At 37.8% G+C, this 26,958-nt stretch overlaps 2 protein-coding genes and 1 long non-coding RNA gene across 3 annotated transcripts; 2 read left to right on the forward strand and 1 right to left on the reverse strand.

The window, feature by feature from the left end:
- Window positions 1-4,357: 4,357 nt before the first annotated feature.
- Window positions 4,358-10,361, reverse strand: LOC140138462 (uncharacterized). Its single transcript, XR_011857006.1, has 3 exons — window positions 10,238-10,361; window positions 7,400-7,570; window positions 4,358-4,604 (listed from the first exon to the last, which is right to left on the reverse strand). It is a non-coding gene; the product is annotated as an uncharacterized lncRNA (long non-coding RNA).
- A 7,083-nt stretch (window positions 10,362-17,444) lies between these two features.
- Window positions 17,445-19,373, forward strand: LOC140137274 (uncharacterized). The gene has a single exon (XM_072158920.1). It carries the CDS (start codon window positions 17,445-17,447, stop codon window positions 19,371-19,373), a length of 1,929 nt encoding a protein of 642 aa, XP_072015021.1.
- A 496-nt stretch (window positions 19,374-19,869) lies between these two features.
- On the forward strand, window positions 19,870-20,547 carry LOC140137275 (uncharacterized). The gene has a single exon (XM_072158921.1). The coding sequence runs from the start codon at window positions 19,870-19,872 to the stop codon at window positions 20,545-20,547; it is 678 nt and encodes a 225-aa protein (XP_072015022.1).
- Window positions 20,548-26,958: the final 6,411 nt, after the last annotated feature.

Genomic DNA, 26,958 nt, shown 5'->3' on the forward strand with positions numbered 1-26,958 from the left:
AGCTTGCAAACATTTCAAAATCCAATGATTTCAGTTCATATGCACTACAAGTTGCCATATTTGGCTGAGAAATAGCACTATTAATCTAGGCTATGGAGCCATTTCAACAACACCTTGCATTCAGTGGGAAAAGGTCATTGAACTTTCAAACTTGATCATAACCCATTTAAGGGGGTACTACACCTCTGTGGTAAATTTGTGACTATTTTTGCATTTTTCTCAAAAATTAATAACATATACTGGTAACAAAAGTTATGTATATTATTGGGGCAAGGAATCCAATTACTATACTGAAATTTCAGTGAATCAAGACAAGCGGTTCAGTAAATATGATAGGAAATGAGGTACATCCTAGCGGTACATGTACCTCATTTTCTATCACAAGTATCAAACCGCTTGTCTTGTGTAAGCACCCAAAGAGCTATTTGGTTGAATACAATACTTGCACTTAAAAATTATGAATGATTAGAGTTTTGCCTTTTCACAAAGAAACAAACAACTGAAAAATGCCCATTACGGGCAAAACCTAGGAGTACTACACCCCTTGATAAATTGCGATTATTTTTGCATTTTCTCTATAAGTAATAACACATTGGTAACAATTAAAAGTTATGTATATTATAGGGGCAAGGAATCCAGTTACTACACTGTAATTTAAGTGACTCAAGACAAGCGGTATGTTATTGATGATAAGAAAAGAGGTACCGCTAGAATGTACCTCATTTCTTTATATAATGAACCACTTGTCTTCAATCACTGAAATGTCAGTGAAGTATTATACATAACTTTTGTTACCAGAGTGTAGTAATTTTTTAAGAAAAATGCAAAATTAGTCACAAAATTTATCAAGGGGCGTAGTACCATACCACCTTAAAGCCTTCAATTTATAATGTACATCAAGGTTTAGGTGTAAGTAACATTAAAGGAGGCTGGTCAAATTTCATCGCATGATATTTCTACCATGGATGAATGATCTTGAAGTTAATACTACTGCCTATACCTCTTGGGACAGAATATTCCTTTGTTGCTACATCATAACACAAAAATACTTTTTTTATCTTGAGACGACATTCTAGAAACAGTTTTTTTAATTTTTTTGATATCGGCCTTATTAACAAAAAAAATAACTTAATAAATTTCACATATGCCAATATGCACAAAATGATGCATAAAATCAGAGTCTCCGGCAATCATAGCATTGTGCCTTTTATGTTAGAAAAATAATTATGAAGCATGAATCGCATGGTTTATTTAAAACAAACTCATATTGACTATAAAAGCGAATAAAAACAGTCGGCTCTCAACACGCGATATTCAAAATTCCTGCGCTGAATCTGTCTAAGTGCAATGACATAATGGTTATTTGTACCAGTACTCAATTGTCATTACACTCGACAATTTCAGCGCCCAGGAATTTTGAATGTCCCCGTTGAGAGACGGGTGTTTTTAATCGCTTTTATAGTCACGATGAGTTTGTTTTAAATAAAACCATGTGATTCGTGCTTGATAGTTATTTTTTACATATAAGGCATAATGTTGTGATTGCCAGAGACTTCCTTTAAAGATATTACAATGTAGGCCTAGTTCACCTGTCAATCAAACTCAGAAACAGTTTGTTTGTATACATTTTTTCTTGATGATTGAAATTTCTAACCCATCGGGAAACAGCATGCCCTATGGTTAGTTTTTTACCTTTAAACATACAAACTCTCTAAAAAGTTAGGTCTTAGTAATAGGAAACTAATGCTAGAAAACAATTCCTAGAAAAGTTGCCCTTTTCCTTCCTAAAGTTCAGACATCATTGGCCACTGTCTCTGATTGTGTGCTTTTAAAGTTAAACATATCACAGGCCGTGGTGAGGATTGACATGATCGTCAGATGCAAAATAGTTCACTCATTTCTGACTATCATTATGAATGCATGTTTTTGAAGCTCCTAAAAAATTGGTTAATGCAAACCATGCAATACAAACAAAATGCCCTTTTTAATATGATACATGCAGAGAGCAGCATGCACTTTGCTCAGTGTGCTACACTATATATACAGTATGCTCTGTGTGATACAAAAATACACAATTACTTTACTATCAACAATAGCATTGACATAACTACACAAAAGATACAGAAAAGGGATATACAGGGTGTAACAAAAAGTTTACCATCAACTTTTGCTTGTAAAGTTGACCAGGTGCATATAGCCAGGATATGTGGCTGCTAAGGGCTGTTATTTTCTTGGGCAGGGAGGGCACCTATGTTTCAGATGGACATTTTATTTTTTAAAAGACCATATATGTACAATACATAAAAAATATTTCGTATAGCCCCCTCACGAAAACTAGTGCATTGCATTTGTGCTTGCTCAATTAGCATTTTGTGCAAATTTTAGTACACAATTTGTTACCGTTCTTTTTTATGGACCTTTTCATTTTACATGTAAAGTCTATGGAGATTAATATTAGAGAAGGCTGTTAATTATGGATGGCTATAGCCTCATTTTAGGCTATTTAAGAACTTACAAGTTCATAAAAATGGCAACAAATTGTGTAATAAAATAGAAAATGCCACTTGAGCAAGTCCAATTAAAAATACGTCTGGAGTGGGGGCTATAGCTAAAACAAAAAAATGTCCTACACCTTAGGCCAAGTAAAAAAATAAACATATTTCACGTCCAGGTTTTTGAAAAAAAGGAGGAAGAGGGGCCTTTTTATTTTTTATTTTTTATCGCAAAATCAGTGTAAATACCCATAATTAGAGCTGTTTTAGCGTATACAATAATGCCTGGAAAAAGGAGGAGGCCTCTTTTTATTTGTTGTTCTGAGAGATAGGCCCCATGTAACTATCACAAAACCTTTAGACTATAGAAAGCATCTTTACTTCCTAGACATTTTTTGAAAAGTTGTAACTGAATTTCAAAAAATAAAAATATAATTGAAGAAACCTCAAAAAAGGAAGCGGGAGGGGACGTGAAACATGTTTATTTTTTTATTTGGCCTTAGTGGTTATGAAACAAAGGTGAGGGTCATGAATATGTCAGTGAGCAGAGTCGATTTTATGAACCCCTTCCATCGTGGGCTGAAAATTTTGTGACCCCTATCTTTGGCGGAATATTTTGATGACCGCCCTTTTGTACATGCATACCAGAGACAAATTTCCAAAAAAGTTAAGAAATGTGTGTTTGATGGAAAGGTGTGCACAGTACAGAAACATTATTTTGTCATTGTAACTAAAGATTGTAAAATTTGTGATGGAAAGTGTAAATGTGCTCGTAGGGCACCCACATTATTTTAAAGTCACACGCCCTTTCACTCGTTTTCAGAGAAGAACGGCAGCCCTTGCTCAGATTGACGCGAATGCCCTGTTATTCTGTTAATGAGCGACATATACAAGGAGCTTTGTTTGTGCAGACCAATGTCTAAGGCGCGAATCGGCCAATCAAATTATCACGTCTGTAGTTATGTTTGTCAGACGATTGAATCAGCCAATCAGAACCAGTGCCGTAACTACCGGGGGCAGAGGGGGAAAGCGTGCCCGGCGCTACCCTTAAGGGGGCACCAAATTGACCAATTCAGCATCGATTCGCGCCCCTCCAAGCGATGAAAGTCAAAATTTTCAGCACAAAATCTATTGAAAGAACATTTTAAGACCGATATTCAACTTCTAGTAACCAAAATTAATTAGTGGTAGGCCTTATTTGTCCAAAATTTTAAGCGTCCGCAGCATAAATGTTTAAAAAATTTCCCACGCCTAAGATATTCTGGGGGTGTAAGCAATTTTTTTTTTCTTGCCCCAGGCGCTACCAAACCTAGTTACGCCACTGATCAGAACCCTACTACCGTGTTTACACTGTGCCCACTCTCAAAATGTAAACAAGTGCCATTCTTCTTTGAAGGAAACTGTAGTAATTATAACCTCCTTTTTGGTGTAAAAAAATTATGACCCTCACTATTTTTGGTATACAATTTGTATGACCCCTAGTATATTCATGACCCCATTCTGAAGAAAATGACAGCCCCCTAAATGCACAAAAAATTGTCTTTTATGCAAAGGTCATTCAGCACTTTTGAGCCAACCTGAAGCATTCATCCTTGTTCACCTTAACTGATATTGGAGGTCAAGCTTCACCTCGATCAGCTTACTTTTTGCTCTCACAAATTTGAAGTCAACTTTCACTATATAAAGTGTTCTGTTGGGCCAAGCTTCACCATGCATCCAAAAGGATTTTCATTGTCTCACCATTTATGCGTTCAATTTGTCACCATGCATCGGTTCACGATAATAATGCCTGAGAGCGAAAGCCAAGTTTAACCTTAATCATACGAATGCTTTTATTAGTTCAAGCTTCACCCAGAAGTTCATTTTGATAAGTCTAAACTTAATCATCGTAAAGTGGTATCCAAGAAGAAGAAGAAAATAGTGAAGCTTGACGTGGCTTGAGGAGGGTACTGAGTTCCAAGATTCACAATGATGCCCACATTAATGTCTTCTGGATCTTCTTATTGTGGGATAGCAACCCCTGTAAACATGGTAAATGTATTCCTTATTTTTAAGATGCTCGCTTGGCTTCTGTAACAGTATCCACATCAAGTTGTGAAGCAAGTGTGTATGCTGTGGATAGAAAAAAATACGATTATTATTGACATATCTCTGTTGAAATGTTCTCATTCCTAAAACACTATTACAATGTACCAAATCATTGTATATATTATCTTCAATTAATTGTCACCATAATTAGTTCCCTTCTCCTAATAAACAAGAAATCAAGGGCTCAGGGACATAACATCTTAACTCAAAATTGCTAGTTTGAGTGCACTGTGTAAATACAAACCATGATGTAGATCTATATGATTTTGTGTACATTAAAATTTTCATATTAAAATCTCATTTTCATCACAACGATACTGTGGCGTATATTGGGGTGCCACCAGTGTTGAAATATGCCTCAAAAAGTTACAGGCCAGCCAGGCTTGACCTTTTAAAAAAGTTACCGGCCAGCCAACTAGATGCCAGTCAGAAAATTTCCGGCCAGGCCAAAAAGTTACATGCCAATGGCCGACTGACCGGCCATATTTTGTATGTTGGGTGCCACCCCAGTCCCAACCTTTCCCTGGTTCTGGAGTAAGGTGCATCTCATGCCCTCTTGTCAAAATTTCTTGTCCCTAGTCTCAAAACATGCCATTGGTCAATATATTACTGCATACCAAATTTAAAATTATTCCAAAATCATAATAGGGGCCTCCGTGATGCTGAAATTGTTGGTCAATGACCATACCCTAATGTTAATGTTAGAAATTATTGCTGCCTTATGCATTTTAGTTCATGCAGTTAGGACTATTAATGAATAAAGATGATAAAAAAGCATACTTGTCTCAAAATTAAACATAAGGGAGCTATCTACAAAGACCAAGTTTATGTAAACACAAATGGCTGCCTTGTGCTGTCTTTACTGTGTAATTGTGAAATTGCTAAAATATTCATAACTTTCCTATTTGTGCTATAAACTTTGACCTGTTAGGCAGATAATACTAAAGACTTGAGATCACACACTTGCATCTAGACCTTGCTCAATTTGATGAGACAACACACACAGGCCTGATGAGCTCGAGGGTAGCCTTGTTCAAGGCCTTCTAAGATTTCCTCCCTGCTTGAACTATTTTTGGGCTCATGAAGTCAGTGAGGGCCACAGATTACAGCTATTAATGACCGTGCGTATGCTGAAAAATTGAACTTGGGCTCAGTCTACGAACCGCCAAACAGCCCTGTCTCGCCATACGAGCTCGAGGCACAACCCGAGTTTGATTGTTCAACTTAAAACACATGATTATAAGCAGCCACAGTCTGTGATGGTCATATCATGGACAGGGTTGTAGCTAGGATATTTTCAGTGCTGGGTGGCATTTGATGAAAATCTTGCATATTTATTTATTTATTTATTTATTTATTTATTTCTTATTTAACCTGGGGTGACCAATCAATGCACTGGCATTGTTCTCCTTAGTTCCCAGGTGGAAATTGTTTGCCAAAATAGACCAAATTCTTAACTAATTCAATAAAATGCTGCAATTTTGGCCTCTGAGTGGTGGGCTCCAATGCTAAAATTGGAGCCGAGTGCTAGGCTCCAAAACCGATTGGTGGGCTCTACCGCCACCACCACCGCCCACTGTAGCTACATCCCTGATCATGGACTTGCCAAGCCCAAAAGTTGTGATAGGATTCAAGTGCTGGTCATGAGGGAGGAAACTTAGAGGGCTAGCCAGAGGGCTGAGGTTCTTCAAATCTTGAGATTGGATATCTTCGATTGGCACTCGTGAGGAAATCAGAGCTGGGTTTACTCCATGCTCAACGCTCATTGATATTGAGGGCATTAATGTCATTGAGTGATGCTTTGGTACATGTATGCTTCAGAGTCTCAACATTCTGGGGAAAGGAAATCAGGACCATATTGTTTATCTCTGGAATATGAAGTGTGATCCGAGGATCATGCACATTGCACAGCTAGATCAGCAAGGGCTGCAGATGGAGTCATTTCTGTAGACACTGATGAGGGTTTCCCAAATCCAGTTCCAATAAGGCATATATGTGTCATGATTATTTACGTCATTCTGCTTCATACTTTGCCTTTCATCTGGCCTAGCATCTACAATGCTCTAGAATTTTAAACTTCTGAGTTTGCTCACCACTACCTATCCACAACTTCACGATATAAACCACCTCTGCTGAGAACTCCCATCTGAAGATTTGAAGAACCTCAGCCTCCATTCTTTTAACATATTGGGTGCTGTGACTGCTGTCTCATCAAATTGAGCAAGGTCTATATATGTGCAAATGTGCGATCACTCTTCTGTAGTAGTATCAGCCTAACAGGTCAAAGTTGGCACAAAAACAGTAACGTTATGTATTCACAATTACACAGTAAAGACAGCAAATGGCAGCCAATTTTGTTTACATAAACTTGGCCTTGTTATTTTTGAGTAAGACTGTTATTTTGATCATCTTTTATTCATTGATAGTAGTAAGGACTAAGTTACTAGTACAGCAGTCATTTGTAATGTACACAATGCATGAATAAAATAGCTGCCTTATGCATATGGTATGGCTATTGACCCCCAAAACCCGGCCCCAAAACGACTTTGGAATAATTTTAAATTTGCAATGGGGACAAGAAATTTGTGTGACATGAGGTGATGGGGGGCACGAGATGTACCCTATTCTGGAGCCACTGATTTTGTTTCTAGATATTTGTGTAACTGCATTTCACAAAATGACCAAGTGATAATTTTGACAAGTCGGTACTTTCACAGCTTTGGGGCACATCCATTTTGTATCCTTGCCCTTGGCGCACAACCCCTAGCTACACCAGGCAACATGAAAAGAAACATATATCTGGGAATAGCTGTTCTTACCAACAATGGCTGGTGTGTGTCATTCATGGTCTTGTTTGATCACATCTAATCCTGTTCTGCCCCACTGTAAAAATCATCCATCAATCTTCTACATAGTTTTGCAAATGTCTTCTCCATATCCAGTGTACTTGGAAACACAAACACTGCCATGCCTGGAGTAAGCTCCACCATCTGGAAGTAGTAAAACAGTTCAGTATAATTATAACACTTACTGGCAAAGTTCATGGAGATTGAATGAAAGTTAAAAAATTGGCTCAAATTTATTTAGCTGTCAACGCCACACAAGTAGCCTACAGGTACTGTATTCACCATAATTAGTTCCCTTCTCCTAATAACCACCCTTAAAGAAACTTTTGAAAGACAGCTGTACAACTAAATTCATCAAATGTCTAAATAAAAGTATACCTCAGTTCTAAACAGTGGTGGCACTACTAGGGGGCAGGGGCAATTGCACATAAAAAATAATTTTATTAAAGAACATCCATGGATCACTTTGCAGGGTCTTAGGCAAGATTTGAAGGTTTGGGTGTGTAAATTGAAAAAACTGGGTGTGTAAATTTAAACATTTGTGTACAAAGTATAGGCCATGTGGGCAAAAACTGGACGTGTACAAATTTGGGTGTGTAACATTTGCTGGCTGCCTAAGCCCTACAATCAAAGAAATTAATGTTGGTACACTCGGGCATACTAAATGTAAATCGCCACCCCTCTCCCCCAGTTCAATGTTGATGAAAGCACTTTTTCCATTGGGCTCTCCAGTCTCCCCAACATTGATTGAGGGGAATGGGGAGGAAGAGGAAAGGAGAAGGTATGTACTTCTCATCAAACATAGTTATACTAATTTCACTTAACTCTCAGAGCGGCAATGAAGAGTTCCAACATATTGTCAAGGTGTACCAACTATTAAATTCCTTGATTGTAGCTTCCAAGACTATTTGTGGTACTATTTGTGATTTATCCCTCAGAATGGATAAAATAAAAATAAAATCAAATGCCTTGATCAAACTTCATCCAGCAGGAATATCTCCAATATTCTACATTTCAATTTTTTATTTACGATTTAGCAAAGGAATATACTATAGATAATGCATGATGTATATATCGAATTTTTTATATGATGTATTTTATTGACACGAAATTTGATACAGGTAAAATATGCCCTTCCTGACTGCCATTCTGCCTCTATTTATGGCCTCGACCAGCGGCTAAAAGAGTACAAAATATTGCACCAAATGGCGTCATTTGCACCTCAAATTTTTTAAATCGATAGCTTCACAGGGGGACACCCTCTGGCTCCCCACCCCAGGTGCTAAAGCAGCCATTGAGTGGCACTTTGCTGTTTTCTTTTATTTCATGTGGCACTTCAACATATTTGAGGAAGCCTAATCTACATGATACTTGTTGTGAACGCAGCGAGCAGGAAATTGGCAAAGTGTTTCCGTAACTGTTTTCCTTTATAAAGCCATTTTAGAGTGTTTTATTTAAAAGGCGCCCTTACTTGATAACTCTAGCTTCAATTTCAAAATTTTTTTTGCACACGATAGTTACGCATTCGATGCTAGAGTGCATTGCTAAAATGTTTTTCGTGGGACAGCGTGCAATCTTTTGTTATATTTATTCTGTTTAAATGTTGAAATTTGGATGAAAGTTATTTTGATGAGTCAACTACAGTACGGTATCTTTTGAGCAAGATTTGCCTATTTTTTGAACAGTCTAAAATTTTGCTAAAGTTTAATTTTAGCAACATTTTTGATGCGATTGTCTGTCGTGATCAGCTGTGTAATTTACTATTTTGCTTCTGAACTTCCATTGCTTTGCACGGTACGTGTCATGCTTCAGCGAATCCGACTAGATTTTGAATGCAATGGTCTCTAGAATGTAGGTATGCTAGGTGAATTCAAATTTGCCATCAAACTGCATCATTTTATATATCAAATTAAAGCCCTTGAGTAAACAAAGCCAAAACTGAAAACCGTTTTTTTTTTTTTTTTTCCGCAGCAAAGTTACATCTTGTCAAAGATTGACTTTCATCAAACAATGTCAAAAAGATTCAGCTAGCAAAATTCCCCAAAACGGCATTTCGGGGGTGTTTATAGATCTTAGTCTCATTATGATAGCAGCTTTTTTTAATGGAACTGCTATCAAAATCCTCTAAAATTCCATGTGCGAAAGTGACTTATCACCATAAAAATCATATATTTGGGTCAAGTGAAGTATAGAAAACATATTTATGTAGGTTTCTTTCTTCGGGCACAAGTTTTAAATTTCTATGTAAAAATGCATTGACATTGTCGGCGAATTTGGCTGACTAGCAAATGTGTTTGCCTGGCATACCTATAGAATGTGAAGCTATCGGTGAACAAATTCTTGGCTATCTCTTCTCGAGCAACTTGGAGCAAGGCACCCATGTGTGCCAAAAGTCACTTGCGCCCCCCCCCCTCGGCTCGGCTTGCCAAAAATTGCTTGCCCCACCCCTTTCGGGCTCGATAAAAATTTCTTGGCACCCCCCCATTTTACCGCCAGGAATTTTTATAGGGCATTAGGGGGTGCTTATTTTGTACAAGTGGACTTTTTTTCCAGGTGGGGGTGGCAATTTTACATCGCACCAATTCCCCACCCCGCAACCCCGGGCTCATAATTATTGCACAGCCCCTACGTCAGAAGTAGGTATAGTGCAATAGATAGAACAGTCCCCGGCATGCCCGGGAACAGCCCCGACCGAGAGAATGCTAAATATCTTTATCATGTTTACTTTAAGCTTACCCATGTTGTTACCCGGGCTAACATGGCTAAGTTACTAAACACACGTCACACATATTTTTAGACTGAAGTACTTACTTAATATAGGTGATAGCTGCTAACGACGCCTCTTTCTTTCTCCAGGCATGCCAGGATATCAGTAAAAGTAATATTAGTGGATGAATTATTCACTAGAAAGAATAAGATGACTGGAATTCTTCTTCGCATGCATGCATGTGTGTACATATATATCCAGCTGATCAGCTGATTCGTTGATTAGTCTCCCACCAGTCGTAAACCAAACTGGTTACGGCATGTATAGCAAGTAAACGCTGCCATAAATCGTTTTAAATTGAAAGAGATGAAATTCCCCTCAAATTCGCATTTTAAAAAGGAAATTTTTAACTTTATCTGGCTGACCTGATAGCTTATGATTTTCTTAAACAAAATATGGCAAAAAAAATTTTTTGGAAATTTTTTTTGAGGGGTCTTGGACCACGCCCATTCCACCTCCCTTAAAAGACTGACGATCGCTCAAAATATTTTCGGATCGCCTCGCTTACACAAATTTGACAACCTATTATGTTTTCAGGGTCGGGGTAGCCCGAAAGGGGTTCCATCTGGGAGTCTCACAAAGAAGAAGGATCAAAATCTCACATGTTCACCGACCGTATCTGAATAAGTCATCTTTGTACTCTCTTTAGTTTTTCCCTGACCCTCCTCTTAATCCGCAGTTATTGCAAAGACCCGCCGACTCACTCCCAGAAAAAGAAAAGTAAGGAATGTTAATGCTAATAATGCTATAAACTCACGTTGTCTTCATCGACTTTGTCACTTTGTCAAGTGGTGCGTTTACATGTGACTTTATTGTGGTCACTTATTAATACAGGGTGTCCCAGAGTTATCTATACCGAGAAAGTTGAATGTTTTTAAGGTATGAATAGCATTACTTTTGGTGGCATTGTTTTAAATTCTATATTCTACATATATTTAGCTTTTTTTTTGGGAATTTCAGATTTGAAAAATTTGACGTTTCCAATAGAAGTTACAGGATATTGCGTAAAAATGGTGAAATTCTAAATTTGGACAAATCAACCCAGTTTGAAAATCTGTAAAATTACTAACTGTTCAGCACAAAGTTATTTGGAAAAAGTTATGCAGGCATTTTTGTTGTGTCTTGTTCTTACTTCCACTAAAAGTTAGTATCTATTGACGGCAATTCTTTGGCGGCAATTTGGAAGATAATTATTGAGGTGTGTGTGAGTTTCATCATTTGAAATGCAGGTAGAGATGGATTTGTCATAACAGTATAAAAAATCGTATTTAGTGCTGCAGTATGTATTTATGTTCACAATACATTGGCAAACCTGCAGCTACGTAAAGGTGAAGATTAAATTGCCTCCAAGATTTCTTTGACATGCTTGAAGAAGTTATAGCCTCTGTAATAATGTCAATTTTGGGTAAAGATTGGTAAAAATCACAAAAATTGAACCCATATTGAAATTCTGGCGATTCACAATACATTGCGTCGCCAGCGGTTGCTCTTTATCAGTCCAATTTTTGACCTTCAGGGTCGACATCGCCGTTCTAGCCACCTTTGGATTTTCAGGCAGTGTGATAATACTAATATTGAAAACAGCTTCACGAAGGAATACGTGTAATTAATAGATCTACCAAAAAAACGTTGACAACGTAAAGAAAGCAGCAAGTTTAAAAAGCCCCACCTCGGCTCACTTTTTGAAACTTGGTCCCATTTGTAAAACGTACTGATTTCCTGGGACTGATTTAAACTTTATCATAATATTATCAACTTCAAACATTTCCAGATGTGTTATGTGTCTTAAATGCGCCGATGCGATATTAATTTGTTAGATCAGAAAGGTTATAATCTTGCTCTTGCATGGTTAGCCAACATCCTATATATGTTTTGTTTTAGAATATTAATTTTTATGATTAATGATCGAATTAAATGAATAACAAGTAGGCATATAATGCCAGTCATGCTATTATTAAAACGTTATAACTTGTTGGAAACGCTGTATTTTGTTTAAAAAAATAAAATAAAAACGCCGATTTTGCTGTTGATGTTCAAAATGGGACCAAGTTTCAAAAAGTGAGCCGAGGTGGGGCTTTTTAAACTTGCTGCTTTCTTTACGTTGTCAACGTTTTTTGGTAGATTTCCTTTCTTTTTATGAATGAAGCCGAGTAGCTCCAAGCTTGAAAAGTCATCCGGTTACGAAGTTCTCCATAAGACGAATAAAGCGAAAAATAGAATAATATTATCCTTGATTTATGACAATAAAAATACGAGTATATGTAGCTAGACCTATAACTAAAATGTACGTGGTTCTTTGTAGCCCTGGGGCAATCTAGTTGGATATCCAAATTTCGCCGTTTGTGGTTCTTTGTAGCCCTGCAGGCAATCTAGTTGGATATCTCTATTGAGCGGCGGTTGTTGGAGGTCTTTCGCTGTTTGTGGTTATAATTTTCCTTATCCTTCAAGCCTTGCCCTCTATCGAGGGCTAATTTATAGTTAAAACTTGTTGGATATCCAAATTTCGCGGTTTGTGGTTCTTTGCAGCCCTGCGGGGCAATATAGTTGGATATTTCTATTGAGCGGCAGTTGTTGGTAGTTTTTCGCGGTTTGTGGTTTTAATTTGTAGGATATCCATATTTCAAGATTTGTGGTTCCTTAGTCCTGCGGGGCAATCTAGCTGGATATCCAAATTTCGCGGTTTGGGGTTCTTTGTAGCCCTGCGGGGCAATCTAGTTGGATATCCCTATTGAGCGGCGGTTGTCGGCGGTCTTTTGAGATTTGTGGTTTTAATTTTCCCTTTAATTTCGGGCCGCCCCCTCCTCTACATCCCGAGGATGCTTTTCAATAATTTAAATTATACGGTTATACTATTATTTGGTATGATAATTTATCTTACCATGTTGACTTATATTGTTTGTTAAGGCAACTTTCGCGGTTCGTGGTTATAATTTCCCTAAATCCTTCAAACCTTGCCCTCTATCGAGGGCTAATTTATAGTTAAAACTTGTTGGACATCCATATTTCGCGGTGTGTGGTTCTTTATAGCCCTGCGGGGCAATCTAGTTGGATATCCAAATTTCGCGGTTTGTGGTTCTTTGTAGCCCTGTGGGCAATATAGTTGAATATTTCTATTGAGCGGCAGTTGTTGCCAGTTTTTCGCGGTTTGTGGTTTTAATTTGTAGGATATCCATATTTCAAGATTTGTGGTTCCTGAGTCCTGCGGTGCAATCTATTTGGATATCCAAATTTATAGGTTTGTGGTTCTTTGTAGCCCTGCGGGGCAATCTAGTTGGATATCCCTATTGAGCGGCGGTTGTCGGCGGTCTTTTGAGATTTAATTTTCCCTTTAATTTCGGGCCGCTTCCTCCTCTTCATCTCTTTCAATAATTTAAATTATACGGTGTTAAAAATTACTATTCCTTGGTATGATAATTTATCTTACCATGTTGACTTATATTGTTTGTTAAGTCAACTGGACGTGACAAAATATCCTGCTATGTAGACATTAATTTGTTGCTAAATTGACTTGGCATAATAATTTATTTCGCGAAGACGACATCCATTTTTGGTATGTCGACTTAGCATGATAATTTATCTTGCCATGTTGACTTGTTTGTTCAGTTGTCTTGGCGAGATATTTTATATCGTCATGTTGACATAATGCTGATAATAAGTCGACATGGCACGATAATTATCTTGTCAAGTTGTGTCACATAGACGCTTCCGTACTATATATGCTTGATAAATGTTATTTGGATTTTTTTTTCCTGCTGGCCTTCCATACTAGCGGAACAATTTTCCACACCTACAGAGTGTTTGCAATCAACCTACCGGGACGGTATGACAATTGTCATGTTCTACGATAGCTGAAGATGACAGAGAGTCATGTCTCTAAATCGATTTAACAACCATTCATACATATCACAATCATGTTTTATTGTCCTATTATCATGCGAATTTGCCCGTGGTAGGACAAAATATATTTAAATGAGAATAACAATGAGTAAAGTCGTATTGCATACCCTATAATACCTGATCTAGTTTCTTGTGTTATTCAGATTTCTTTTGATCCTTGATGGTGTTGTATCACACTATGCTGTGTTTTTAAATGGGCCCTTAACACAATAAACAATTTCCCTGAGAATCAAACAACTTGCTTTAATAAAAAAATAATAATATCACAATAGCACTGGATGTTAAAAATTATGTTATCCTTGATTAATGACAATAAATTGTTTAATAAAACATTGAAAAAAAATCAGTTGTTCACCGGGTTTCGAACTCGGGATAGCGTATCTGGAGTCAAGCGCCCTAACCATTAGGCCACGGGCCTCTGCTGTAAATTACGGTGTCGAAATACAGCATTTATTATATAAATGGATGCGTCGTCCGATAAGAACAAAAGAATTGTGAAAAACTTGATTTTTTGGCGAATGGGGCTCAGAATTTGTATGTAGGGTATCTCAGAAACTGCTAGGGTATATTTGGAAGTGAATCTGAAAAAGTAGTGTGAAGGTGATAACCAGGTAGACCTGTAGCAGTGTCTAAAAATTCTGGATCAGTATGATTTGCAACTAATTTTCGCTATGAAATACCGCGTGAAATGGAAGCAAAAATATTTGTTTATTACGAACAATGATTGACTGTAGGATTGGTGGCCCTTTTGGAATTAATGAGTTGTCAAGATATTACATCTGGGACTGTAAATAACATTTAGCATGGTTTTAGATACATTTTGTACCCAGCGAAAAATAACATCGAACAATAGAAGTCAAGTGTTTTAATGTTAGGTGTAAATATAGTCTCGCGGGAGCATCTGTTATTAGTCTTCTTTATCAGTCTTTTTTTTAAAAACTTGCTGGTCACGGCTACCGCGTGACTCTAATAGAAAATGGATCTACTATTCGCTACTTGCACGGTTCCGCCATTATGCACTATGTGCGGGAGAGCCTCGAACTGGCAGCATACATGAAAGGAAGAATTATGTAACCTTACACAGAACGTTATGACTAGTTCAATTCCCATTCATGTATGCTGCCAGTTCGAGGCTCTCCCCGCACATAGTGCATAATGGCGGAACCGTGCAAGTAGCGAATAATTGTAAATTCCTGTTTTACTGCGCATTCGCGTGTAACATCATTATATTGACATTTAAAACACAATGACATTATGTTCCTGTGTTGTATTCGTAATACGCGGGCTTTGGATGTCGACATTTTCCCATTATGCACTGCGTATTTTGACCTCTTCCCCAACTAACGCTGGAGGCGCATCGTATTATGAATCGACCGAATTCCATATGAAGAATTATTCAGGGTTGTAAGCTCTCCACTTGTACGGTACGGCTGGACGATGGTGATAAAGCATCCATGCGTTCTGAGGCCTTTGCGCTATAAATTATACACATGCAGTTTTCGTCCATTTTCAATAATATCAATGTCACGCCAAAAAGAATCAAGCTATTTCAGCGAAAGTCACGGAATAAGTAGGTGACATTTGTGGCATTGTATTAGATACACTGTAGATTTAATATATATTTTAAATATTTTTTCAAACACAGTATAGATCATTCTGGGACACCCTGCATTCGCCTGATGTGTCATTTGTCAATATGCTGCCGGATCAGCGACCAATTTAAAAGCCCATTCAGTGAATTGTTCATCCATGTCATCCGGACGATCGTAAAAATCATCCAAATTCAGATTTTGGTACCTTTGTCATTGTCACAGATGTGCTAAAATAGCCTATAGTTGTTCAGCTGAAAGTCGTGTATTTAAGACAAAGTAAGGCATTTTACATGAATCTGTAATTTAGTGTAATTTATATACTGACAGTATATAAATTAGATACATTTATTTGAATGGGCTTCAACCTCATCAGTACTGCTGTTTTCTATGTTTTTGCCAAATTTTCCATTTCAAAAATACCAAATGGCAATTTGAACAACTAATCCTGAACCTTTAAGCAATTAATAAACAATTTGAATTTTTTTGCGCTTGCGCTGGGATCACTGAACATGGGACTCTAATGGCGGAACCTCTTTGTTCGAAGCAATGTTTCCACTTTTATGAATAGCCTGTCGGCAAATAAAATCGACATCAAAGGAACAATGTGTTGACGTATAAATCTATTACCTCTCCTTCTATATGTAACCTCCTTGATCACATTGGTTATTTCGATATCTCATTATTTGTATTAAACCTGGCTAGACCTTTTCACAAACATTGCTTAATTAGTAATACTCTGAATAAACTGAAACTGAACTTAATAAGAAACCAGAATGAGTAACAATGCTATTTATTTTGTACCTCCATGTATGCCAAGCATTTCCTAATTTTGTTTAGGGCCTGTGCAATAATTATGAGCGGGGAGGGGGGAATTCCAGATGAATTGCTCAACCCCGTCTGCGTGCCAAAAATTGCTTGCCCCCCTCTCGGCCTACCACAAAATCTCCCCCTTTATACATGCCATATTTTTGGGTTCCCAATTTGCAAACCTTAAATGGTCTATATAGATCTGTAGATATAGGATGCGAACGCAGCGAGCAGGAAATTTGGCATATTTGAACGTACTGTTTTCCTAAGCCTTTTAGAGCATTTTAAAGGTGCCCTGTAAATGTGTTCCAAAAATTGCTTTCCCCCTCTCGGCTAGCCAAAAAATATTTGCCCCTTCCAATTATACCCTCCCATAGAGCTCATACTTGTTGCACAGCCCCTTACACAAATAAACATTTCACAATAAAACGAAAAGTCGGTAGTCAGATCCTGGCGCGTTCAAATCGCCACTCATCAATATCTGTGCACTCATACACTTTTGCTGGGATCGCTGGTGTACTGGTCAGTGGAATTCCTTCAAAGCACGTGCTGGAGCACATGGCGAAAACCTTCAGGTATGTGTGATCAAATTTGGCAAACAATTGTAGAAAGGTGCTAGTCAATGAAACACTCTTGATGATGCGCCTCTCTTGGGCAGCTCTCTACAACTAGTTTGATTTGAATTTTCCAACTATTTTTGAACTGATGATAGATATAAGCCTGGCAGTCAACTTATTTTGGACTGTTTTGCTGTAGTTTGCAAGTATTTTACCAGCTTTTTATTTCATGCTCTGTATCAAACTGTATGCTCATGGCTACTACCATTACATTGCGCAGGACAGTGAGCTATGCAATCAATATCATCCTCATTGGACTTGTGTTGATACATATTGATCTGGCTTCATTAGATTCAATATTGTTGAGATTTAATTCAATTAAATCTCACACCACCACAATGGGTGTATATACCAGAATTGAGCTACTTCAGTATCAGGATAATAAAACTTGTAATGACAGACTTCCTCAAGATGTTTGGAACACAATTTGGTCATTGGGTATAGAGAGAGATGAATTTAGACCCACACGCCGTGGTGTAAAATCTGGTCTTAAAGTGAAACAGAAAAGAACTCACTATGATAAACATACATTCTCAACCCAATCCAGTACTGCTTCCAAGAACAATACTAACCTAAATGTATGTCAGTGGAACGCACGTAGTATAAGGAACAAAACAACAACATGTTCGGACTTGGTAATGGATCACAAATTAGACATTATGTTTCTTACCGAAACTTGGTTGTCTGCTGATTTAGATCAAGTAGCCATTGGTGAACTGACACTACCCGGGTACAATTTCATCAATATGCCCCGTAAAACTGACCGACATGGTGGAATTGGCATTCTTCATAGATCAGCACTAAAGTTGCAGATTCACCCTTCTGATTTCCTTGCAGAGACATTTGAACATGTTATCATAATTGACAAAGAAAGTAAGATCAAGTATGTCATTGTTTACAGGCCTCCCCCATCGTCTGAAAACAAATTCACAACATCAAAGTTCCTCTCCGAGTTTGACGATTTCTTAATGTTTGTGAATACGTTGAGCGGAAAGATCATTTTCTTAGGTGACTTTAATGTTCACGTAAACAAGCCAGAGAGAGCTGATGTTGCCCACTATTTATCATCTTTAGAAGGAATTGGTTTTCACCAACATGTTGTGGGGCCTACACATATAAGTGGTAACACATTAGATCATGTCATGTCCCGTACCGATGAAAATCTGGTTCTTCAATGTACTGTTGGAACAAGGTTATCAGATCATAACGTCATCCACTGCAAGCTCAATGTTGAGAAACCTAGCGATCAAAAGGAAATTATTTCCGCCCGTAAAGTGAAAGACATAGATTCAGTGTCTTTTGAAAGTGACTTTCACTCAGCGCTCATCTCTTCGAATAACACCCCTGATGATGCTAACGCTGCTGTTGAAATGTTTGAGAAAGCAGTAACCCTAACCCTGGACAAGCATGCCCCTGCTACGGAAAGAACTTGTAACCGCAGGGTTCGTCAGCCATGGTATGGCAAAGAAATTCATGAAGCTAGAAGAGTTCGACGCAAATTGGAAAAGAAATGGCGAAGAACTGGACGATTAGAGGTGCACCATCAACTCTATCTTGACCAACATAAGCTTGTTAATACCATGATTGAAAGTGCAAAGAAGGCTTATTTTAGGGACAAATTAAAGAACGCTGATAGCAAATCTGCTTTCAGAACCATAAATGGTCTTCTCAATAATAACAACAAGACCTTACCTACTCATGACTCATTGCAATGTTTATGTGATGATTTTGCTTTTTACTTTAAGGACAAAGTTGATAAGATCCAGAAAGGACTCGAAGTAGAAAGAAGCAGTGTAAATAGTAACAGTATAATTGATTCATGTAACCAAAGTAATGTTGTGTATGAACTATCTGAGTTTCCATTGTTAAGTGAGAATGATATGTCCAAACTCATTCAAGGGTTTTCAGCAAAAAACTGCTTGCTTGATTGCATTCCCACATGGTTTATAAAGAGTAATCTTACCGCATTTGTACCAATTATAACCAAAATTGCTAACATGTCTCTGTCAACAGGTGTTTTTCCAGCAGCACTGAAACATGCCATCATCAGTCCAATCATCAAAAAACCCTCCCTGGATCCTAACAACCTCAAAAATTACCGTCCTGTGTCGAACATCAAATTCTTATCCAAAGTCATCGAGAAGCACGCTGTAAATACCATCAGCAACCACATGCGTGAGTGTAATCTAGGTGAACCTTTACAGTCTGCCTACCGCACCGCACACAGCACCGAAACGGCACTTTTGAAGGTTAAAATGACATCATGACCTCAATTTATCATCGTGAAGGTGTCTTTCTTGTGATGCTTGATTTAAGCGCTGCGTTTGATACTGTTACACATAGCATCCTCTTTGACAGGATGGAATACGAACTTGGCATAAAAGGCAGCGCTCTTATGTGGCTCAAATCATACTTCAGTGGCCGTACCACCAGCATTTCCATCAATGGTGCCCAATCTGCCAATTGTACCTTGGACTACGGTTTGCCACAGGGCTCCATAGTGGGTCCTCTATCTTTCACTGTTTATACTATTCCGATTGGAAGAATTATTCAGAAACATGGCTTATCTTACCATCTCTATGCGGATGATGTTCAACTTTACATCAGTTTTGATCCATCCAGTAACTTGTCTATTAATTCAGCTCTCTCCAAACTTACAAAGTGCATTAGTGATATTCAAAGTTGGATGACGCGTAATTGGTTAAAGCTGAACAATGACAAAACTGAATTTTTGTTGCTTTGTCACCTTTCAACAAACGCCGCATGCCTGCTGTCAAACTTCACATCGGTAATACTGTGATTGAGCCAACTGAGACTGTGCGTAACCTTGGTGTCGTTTTTGATAGCCAAATGTCCATGTCTCCCCAAGTTACTTCTCTATCACGCAGCGTTACCTACCATCTCCGTAACATCTCTCGCATTCGTCATTATCTAGACTTTGATACGTGTAACAATGTGGTTCGCTCTCTCATTCTGTCCAGATTGGATTATGGTAACATCTTACTTTTGGGTTCGAATGTCACTGAAATTGCTCGTCTTCAAAGACTAGAGAATTGGGCAGCCAAGATAATTTTTCTTGCAGCCAAGAAAGACCATGCTACCCCATTGCTCCGCGAATTGCACTGGCTGCCCGTGAGGGAGAGAATCTACTACAAAGCCATGTTGTATGTTTACAAGTGCCTTGCTGGCTTGGGGCCAGATTATTTGGCATCCTCCTTGACATTATACATCCCTGGAAGACAAGGACTTCGATCTGCCACTGATGCCACTCGCCTGCATGTGCCCAAACTCCACTACCGTTCATTTAAGTCAGCCGCTGATAAGGCTTTTGCTTTCATAGCTCCCAAGTTGTGGAACCAGTTACCAGTTTCAGTCCGCTCCTCCAACTCTTTGCCAGTGTTCAAAAAAGGGCTGAAAACATTTCTGTTTTCAGAAACATAATTGCTTGTTATTGGTTCTTGTGAACTTTTTTCTTATATTCTATCATGTTGTTGTTGTATATTTATCTTGCTATGTTGTTTTGAGCGCTGTGATCATTTGAAATGGCGCTATATAAAAGCCTATTGTATGTATGTATGTATGTATGTCAATCTGTTTTTAAAATGCGAAAATTCGTTTAAAATAAGAAAATTCGTTTAAAATAAAAAAATTCGTTTAAAAATCATTAACCTGATTTCAACCTGATTGCAACATAATGGTTGAAATGTGGTTGACATCGCGTCCATCATCATCTCAACCATGTCAACACCAACTCATTTCAACTACATTTTAACGTGAAGTTGATATGGGGTCGAAATATGGTTGAATGATGCGATTGAAATATGGTCGACTGATATCACGCAAATCGACGTTTTATTTTTTGTAGCTTGTGTAAGATTATGGTTAAAGCCAGTACGATCTTATAATATGAAATTGGTTAATTTTTTTTAACCTGATTTTTTTTTCATATTTGTAATGTTTACACATGTCCCAACTTGCACCTAAGTGGAATCGGCCAAATTTGTTGTCTTTGTAGGTCAACAGAGCAAAGTTCGACATATTATCATAATTTATGATAATATATTTCCTCCCCATAGAACTTCGTGTTAAATGACTAAAATAACCAGTGGGTTTCTTTCACTTTACCTAGTTATTTCAACTTAAAATGGACAGCAACCCTTCCCGTCAATTATTACTAATATTATTTCAACATTTTGAATAAAGAATAACAAAATTAAAATTTGATGGAAATCGTACATTAAGGCTTTAATAAATAATATTTTCTATTTATACAAATAAGATTTCGTTAAATAGTTTCAAATCAGAGGTCGAAATAAACGTATTTACAGTTATGGTATTATATAAGGATGGTTAATAGATCTGCAGAGGTATATCGTGGTTAATATTTTGTTTTAGAAAGAAATAATCTTTCTTGTAATTTGTGTGCAATCAAGATAATGAGTACACATATACCTTGTTTAAGTTGCGAAGGACATTTCCTATAGTGTAGGCCGTTTTTGTTTTGATTGGCAAACACCAAGAATGATGGTTACGAGATGTAAACATCGAAGGTTCAGAACCAGAAAGCCGTAACTCACTATGACCAGCTCTCACAAAATGAACAGAAAGTTGGCTCTTTGCTTTGGTCTTCAAAATCAATGTTTCATCCACAATGTCTTTTGTTTTCTATTGAATTTTGCCATGATTAATGGACTGTGTCTTCTATAGTACCCTGGCGACTTTATGCTCATTTTGTGGGAGCAGGTGATTGTGAATTGCGGCTTTCTGGCCTCGACATGATCAAAATCGCTTTCGTTTTTTGTAGTCTCTTGCTTAAATTTCAACGAATTTCTCCAGTTTTTTCAAATTAGATTTGGTGTAATATTACCCCAAATGGTGGCCGAATTGTAAAGAAAATCACGAAAATCAAAATCTGACAGGCTGGTTAAGAAACTTGCTTCGCTCGCTTGCGCGAAGCTCCTGTCTCTCAAATTCCTATAAAACTATTCAAAAGGGTTCAAACCATATTTGGTAATTGGTATGCAGTAAAATAAGGACATTATTCCCCATGTTTATCAAGAAACAGTAATAAAACTTGGTATTGGCCAAATTTTTCAACTCAAAACCCAGAAATGATATCTTACCCTTCCCAGAATCCTTTGCAAAATAATAAATCACCCTCATTTCAGCAAATGACGCTTAAATTACTTTGTACAAGTTTGTTTTCATTTTGAGAATAGGCTGAACATAGGATTGGGTTGCTAGTCAAGAAATAAACATATTTTGCAAGATCTGGATGTGCTCTGTTCACTGAGGTATATTTCGCTCACCATCGACCAATAGTTATTGTTTAAGATCCCGACGGGATGGGGTGTGGGTGGGGGGGGGGGGAATAGAACTATCCAGTGTGGACCTTTAATGTATACATGTACTAGGATGATTTTTACCAAAATCAAAAGATGGGTTGATGAGTTTGGCACCATTTGCACGACCATTTCACGCCGCCGCAAATATTCGATTTATAACATGGTAAAGACTCAAACATCGTAGATTGATAAAGAATCATTAGAATGGGGTGTACGCAGTTGGCGACAGCACCTACGCTATACATTGGTTCGCCTCAAGTTCGGTAGTGACATAGTTGCGTATTTTACTGGTAGCAGTATCAAATCGCGCCCCTAAAGTTAATTGCGCACGCGTAAAAGGAAAGTTTGTCGGCACGCCAGCAGCGCAACCACGAAAAGCATTAATGTCACTAACGAACTTGAGGCGAATCAACGAATAGTTTCTCTGTGTAATCCATGACTTGTGAGCACTTATGTGGATTTACGCGAGCGTAAGTTGCGACTTAATTGACTAGCGTAGAACAAAACAAATCAACACTACATTGGCCCAACGTTGGACAAACGTGGGGCCAAGTGACCTTTGTACGACTTTTTTTTATCGTTGGCCCGACACCAAGTTTTAAAATTGCCTGGGTTAACTTATACAAGTCAATAACCAGAACCGGTGACCTTCAGTAAGGACGTGTGTGAAACTCAATGTTATGCGAATACGATCATGATTTGTCACTCTTCAAAATATTGACGGATTCTGTCCTATCAATATGATCAATAAGTCAACGCTAACAATCAGAGTTTACACCTGTCCTATCTGTTATGACATCTTAACACGGTGTAGCAACTTATTCAACTTGTCGAAGTGATTTCATTAACAAATAATGAAATGAAATAAAATGACATGAAATAAAGATTCCTTCATGTTGATTGTTTTTAGAAACGACACTGAATTGTGGAAATAAACTAGATCATAATAATAATAAAGGTATTTGGCTCTGGGTGTTTGGATATGACACAAAACTATTTGACTACGTTTGTCAATGCTGGTGATAAGGGTGCCTTTATAACTATGAGAAGACAGCAGTAATACGTTGGTAATTAGTCCTCTTTATTATCATTTAAACGTTTTTAACAAGTAGAAATAAATTGGTACCACGAATACTGTTAAAAGAAGCAAACATCTCATTCGCTGCAACTTGATCCAATCTCATCCATTGTACTATTCCGTCTTCATCAAAGATGATGCAATGAGGATATTTTCAAATCACACAATATTGACACGGTGACATGGCACATATCCAATAGTTTGAACAGACACAAGACGAGCAAATCTACGCGTAATCACCAATTTTCTCGTGAATAATGCTCAAGAAAGCTCTGATCAACTTAAGTCAATCCAACATAGTCCTTTGGGAGCTTTTAGAAACAACAATAATAATATCTTCACGTCATTAAGGGTGCGTATATGTATGTGTATAATATTAAAGGTACATATTTGAAGCACCTTGGGAAATCGACCAATACTTGGTATTGTGGGAACTGTTGTTTCAAGACCCTTTATTCTTCATCTAAAATTCAGAAAAGCAACGCGAATTACAAAGTAGTTGTATCGGTATTAAAAGACTGGCGCTCGCTCAAAATATTTTCGGATCGCAACCTATCAAGTTTTCATGCCATTTTTGGGGTAGCCCAAAAGAGGTCCATCTGGAGGTCTCATAAATAAGAAGGATCAAAATCTCAAATGTTCACCGACCGTATCTGAATAAGTCATCTTTGTACTCTCTTATGAGTTTTTCCCTGACCCTCCTCTTAATCCGCAGAATTGCAAAGACCCGCCGACTCACTCCCAGAAAAAGAAAAGTTGGGAATGTTAATGCTAATGCTATAAACTCACGTTGTCTTCATCGCCTTTGTCACTTTGTCAGTTAACTTTATTGTGCTCACTTATTGATACAGAGTGTCCCAGAGTGATCTATACCGAGAAAATTGAATGTTTTAAGGTATGAAAACTTTTGGTGGCATTGTTTTAAATTCTATGTTTTACATATATTTAGCTCTTTTTTTTTTGGAATTTCAGATTTTAAAAATTGGACGTTTCCAATAGAAATTACAGGTTATTGCGTAAAAATTGTGAATTCTAAGTTTGGACAGAACAACCCAGTTTGAAAATCTGTATAATTACTAACTGTTCAGCACAAAGTTATTTGGAAAAAGTTACGCAGCTATGCAGGCATTTTTGTTGTGTTTGTTTGTTCTTACTTCCACTAAAAGTTAATATCTATTGATTATTCATGATGTTTCGAAGCAATCCTTGTATAGAATAATATATTTGATAGGCTTGAGTGACCTCTAACAATTCTTTGCCGGCAATTTTGAAGATAATTATTGCGGTGTGTGTGAGTTTCATCATTTGAATGAAATGAGGTAGAGATGGATTTGTCATAACAGTATAAAAATTCGTCTTTAATGCTGCAGCATGTATTTATGTTCACAATACATTGGCAAACCTGCAGCTACGTAAAGGTGAAGATTAAATTGCCTCCAAGATTTCCTTGACATGCTTGAAGAAGTTATAGCCTCTGTAATAATGTCAATTTTGGGTAAAGATTGGTAAAAATTACAAAAATTGAACTCATATTGAAACGTTTCACTTAATTCTGGCGATTTACAATACATTGCGCCGCCACGCCAGGTTGCTCTTGTCAGTCCAGTTTTTGACCGTCAGGGTCGACATCGCCGTTCTAGCCACCATTGGATTTTCAGGCTTCACGAAGGATTCCGTGTAATTATTATAGATAGAAAATGGATTTACTATAATTGTAAATTCCTGTTTTACTGCGCATTCGCGTGTAACATCCTTATATTGACATTTAAAACACAATGACATTATGTTCCTGTGTTGTATTCGTAATACGCGGTGTGATACGCGGGCTTTGGATGTCTTGAATTTTCCCATTATGCACTGCGTATTTTGACCTCTTCCCCAGCAAACGCTGGAGGCGCATCGTATTATGAATCGACCGAATTCCATATGAAGGATTATTCAGGGTTGTAAGCTTTTCACTTGTACAGTACGGCTGGACGATGGTGATAAAGCATCCATGCGTTCTGAGGCCTTTGCGCTATAAATTATACACATGCAGTTTTCGTCCATTTTCAATAATATAAATGTCACGCCAACACGAATCAAGCTATTTCAACGAAAGTCACAGAATAAGTAGGTGACATTTGTGCCATTGTATTAGATACACTGTTGATTTAATATATATTTTAAATATTTTTCAAACACAGTATAGATCATTCTGGGACACCCTGTTTTTTCCTGCTGTGTCATGTGTCAATATGCTGCCGGATCAGCGACCAATTTAAAGGCCCATTCAGTGAATTGCTCATCCATGTCATCCGGACGATCGTCAAAATCATCAAAATTCAGATTTGGTACCTTTGTCCACGGAGCTATCATATTCGTGGAGGCGCAATGGATTATATAACGCATTGTAACTTTGTGCCGATTAGATTTTCCGCCAAGCTATTCATCGAGAGGTACCTTTTGTTCAGGACAAAAGAGATCCGCCATTAAATCGGTAACTAACCTGACAGCGTATTAACGCTTTACCAGGCAGGCTACTGTACTGTCAATAAGTGATCAAAAGAATGTCATGTGAAAGCGCCCACTTGAGTGAGAGGTACCTATTGTACTCATTCAACCCAAGGGTGTGACTGAGTGTTCGCCAGCACACAAAATCACACTTTATCGTCGAAGTACAATTATTTACCACCCACCTTTATTTAGGCGCCTCATTTAAATCAATTCAATAGAGCTGCTGATCGATTATCCGTAACAATGTGCCATGGCTGCTATATATATGTATAGGTCTATCTGTCACTTTCTATAATTAACTCCTTCGCAGTAGGCCTATAGAGGAATCCAAATCCACGCATTCCTACACCTGACTAGCAGCCTTTAGTTGGGTAGCCGTCGGCTACAATGCACCCAAAATGTGAAATGATTCGGCCTTGGCGGAAATTTTAAACTGCATTCCATCAGCCGTTTTACACCTTCCGCGAAAACACAGGTATTAGACAAAAGAATGATTAAAGTTTACAAGCTTCTACATGGTCTATTCGCTGTTGAAGTGACATAATAATCGGATTAACTACACGCGGAATCTATGCATTGATGTACCTGCGAACAAAAGGACTATGTATGAATAGATGCGACGGGATTACCTGCGGAATTATCTCCATTATATATATTATTAGCTATTATTCTATTAACCTCCTCGTCCTTGCATCTTCTCTAGGTGTTAGACGGCTTTTATTTGCACAATTGGACGCTCAAAATACCAGGTTGGTGCTAGCGGCTACCCAAAGATGTCCGACCAAATCCTGACCATGACTTGGCTCGTTGGATTCGTCTATATGTTGTTATCATGGTTATAGGCCTGTTCTATAAAGTCAAATGGTTTCTTAATATCACGAATATCCATTTTAAAAGCCAGTAGGGGCAATTGAGGTAGTGAAGGAGGGGTCG

The sequence above is a fragment of the Amphiura filiformis genome, chromosome 17 (genome assembly GCF_039555335.1).
Source record: "Amphiura filiformis chromosome 17, Afil_fr2py, whole genome shotgun sequence".
Lineage (NCBI taxonomy): Eukaryota > Metazoa > Echinodermata > Ophiuroidea > Amphilepidida > Amphiuridae > Amphiura > Amphiura filiformis.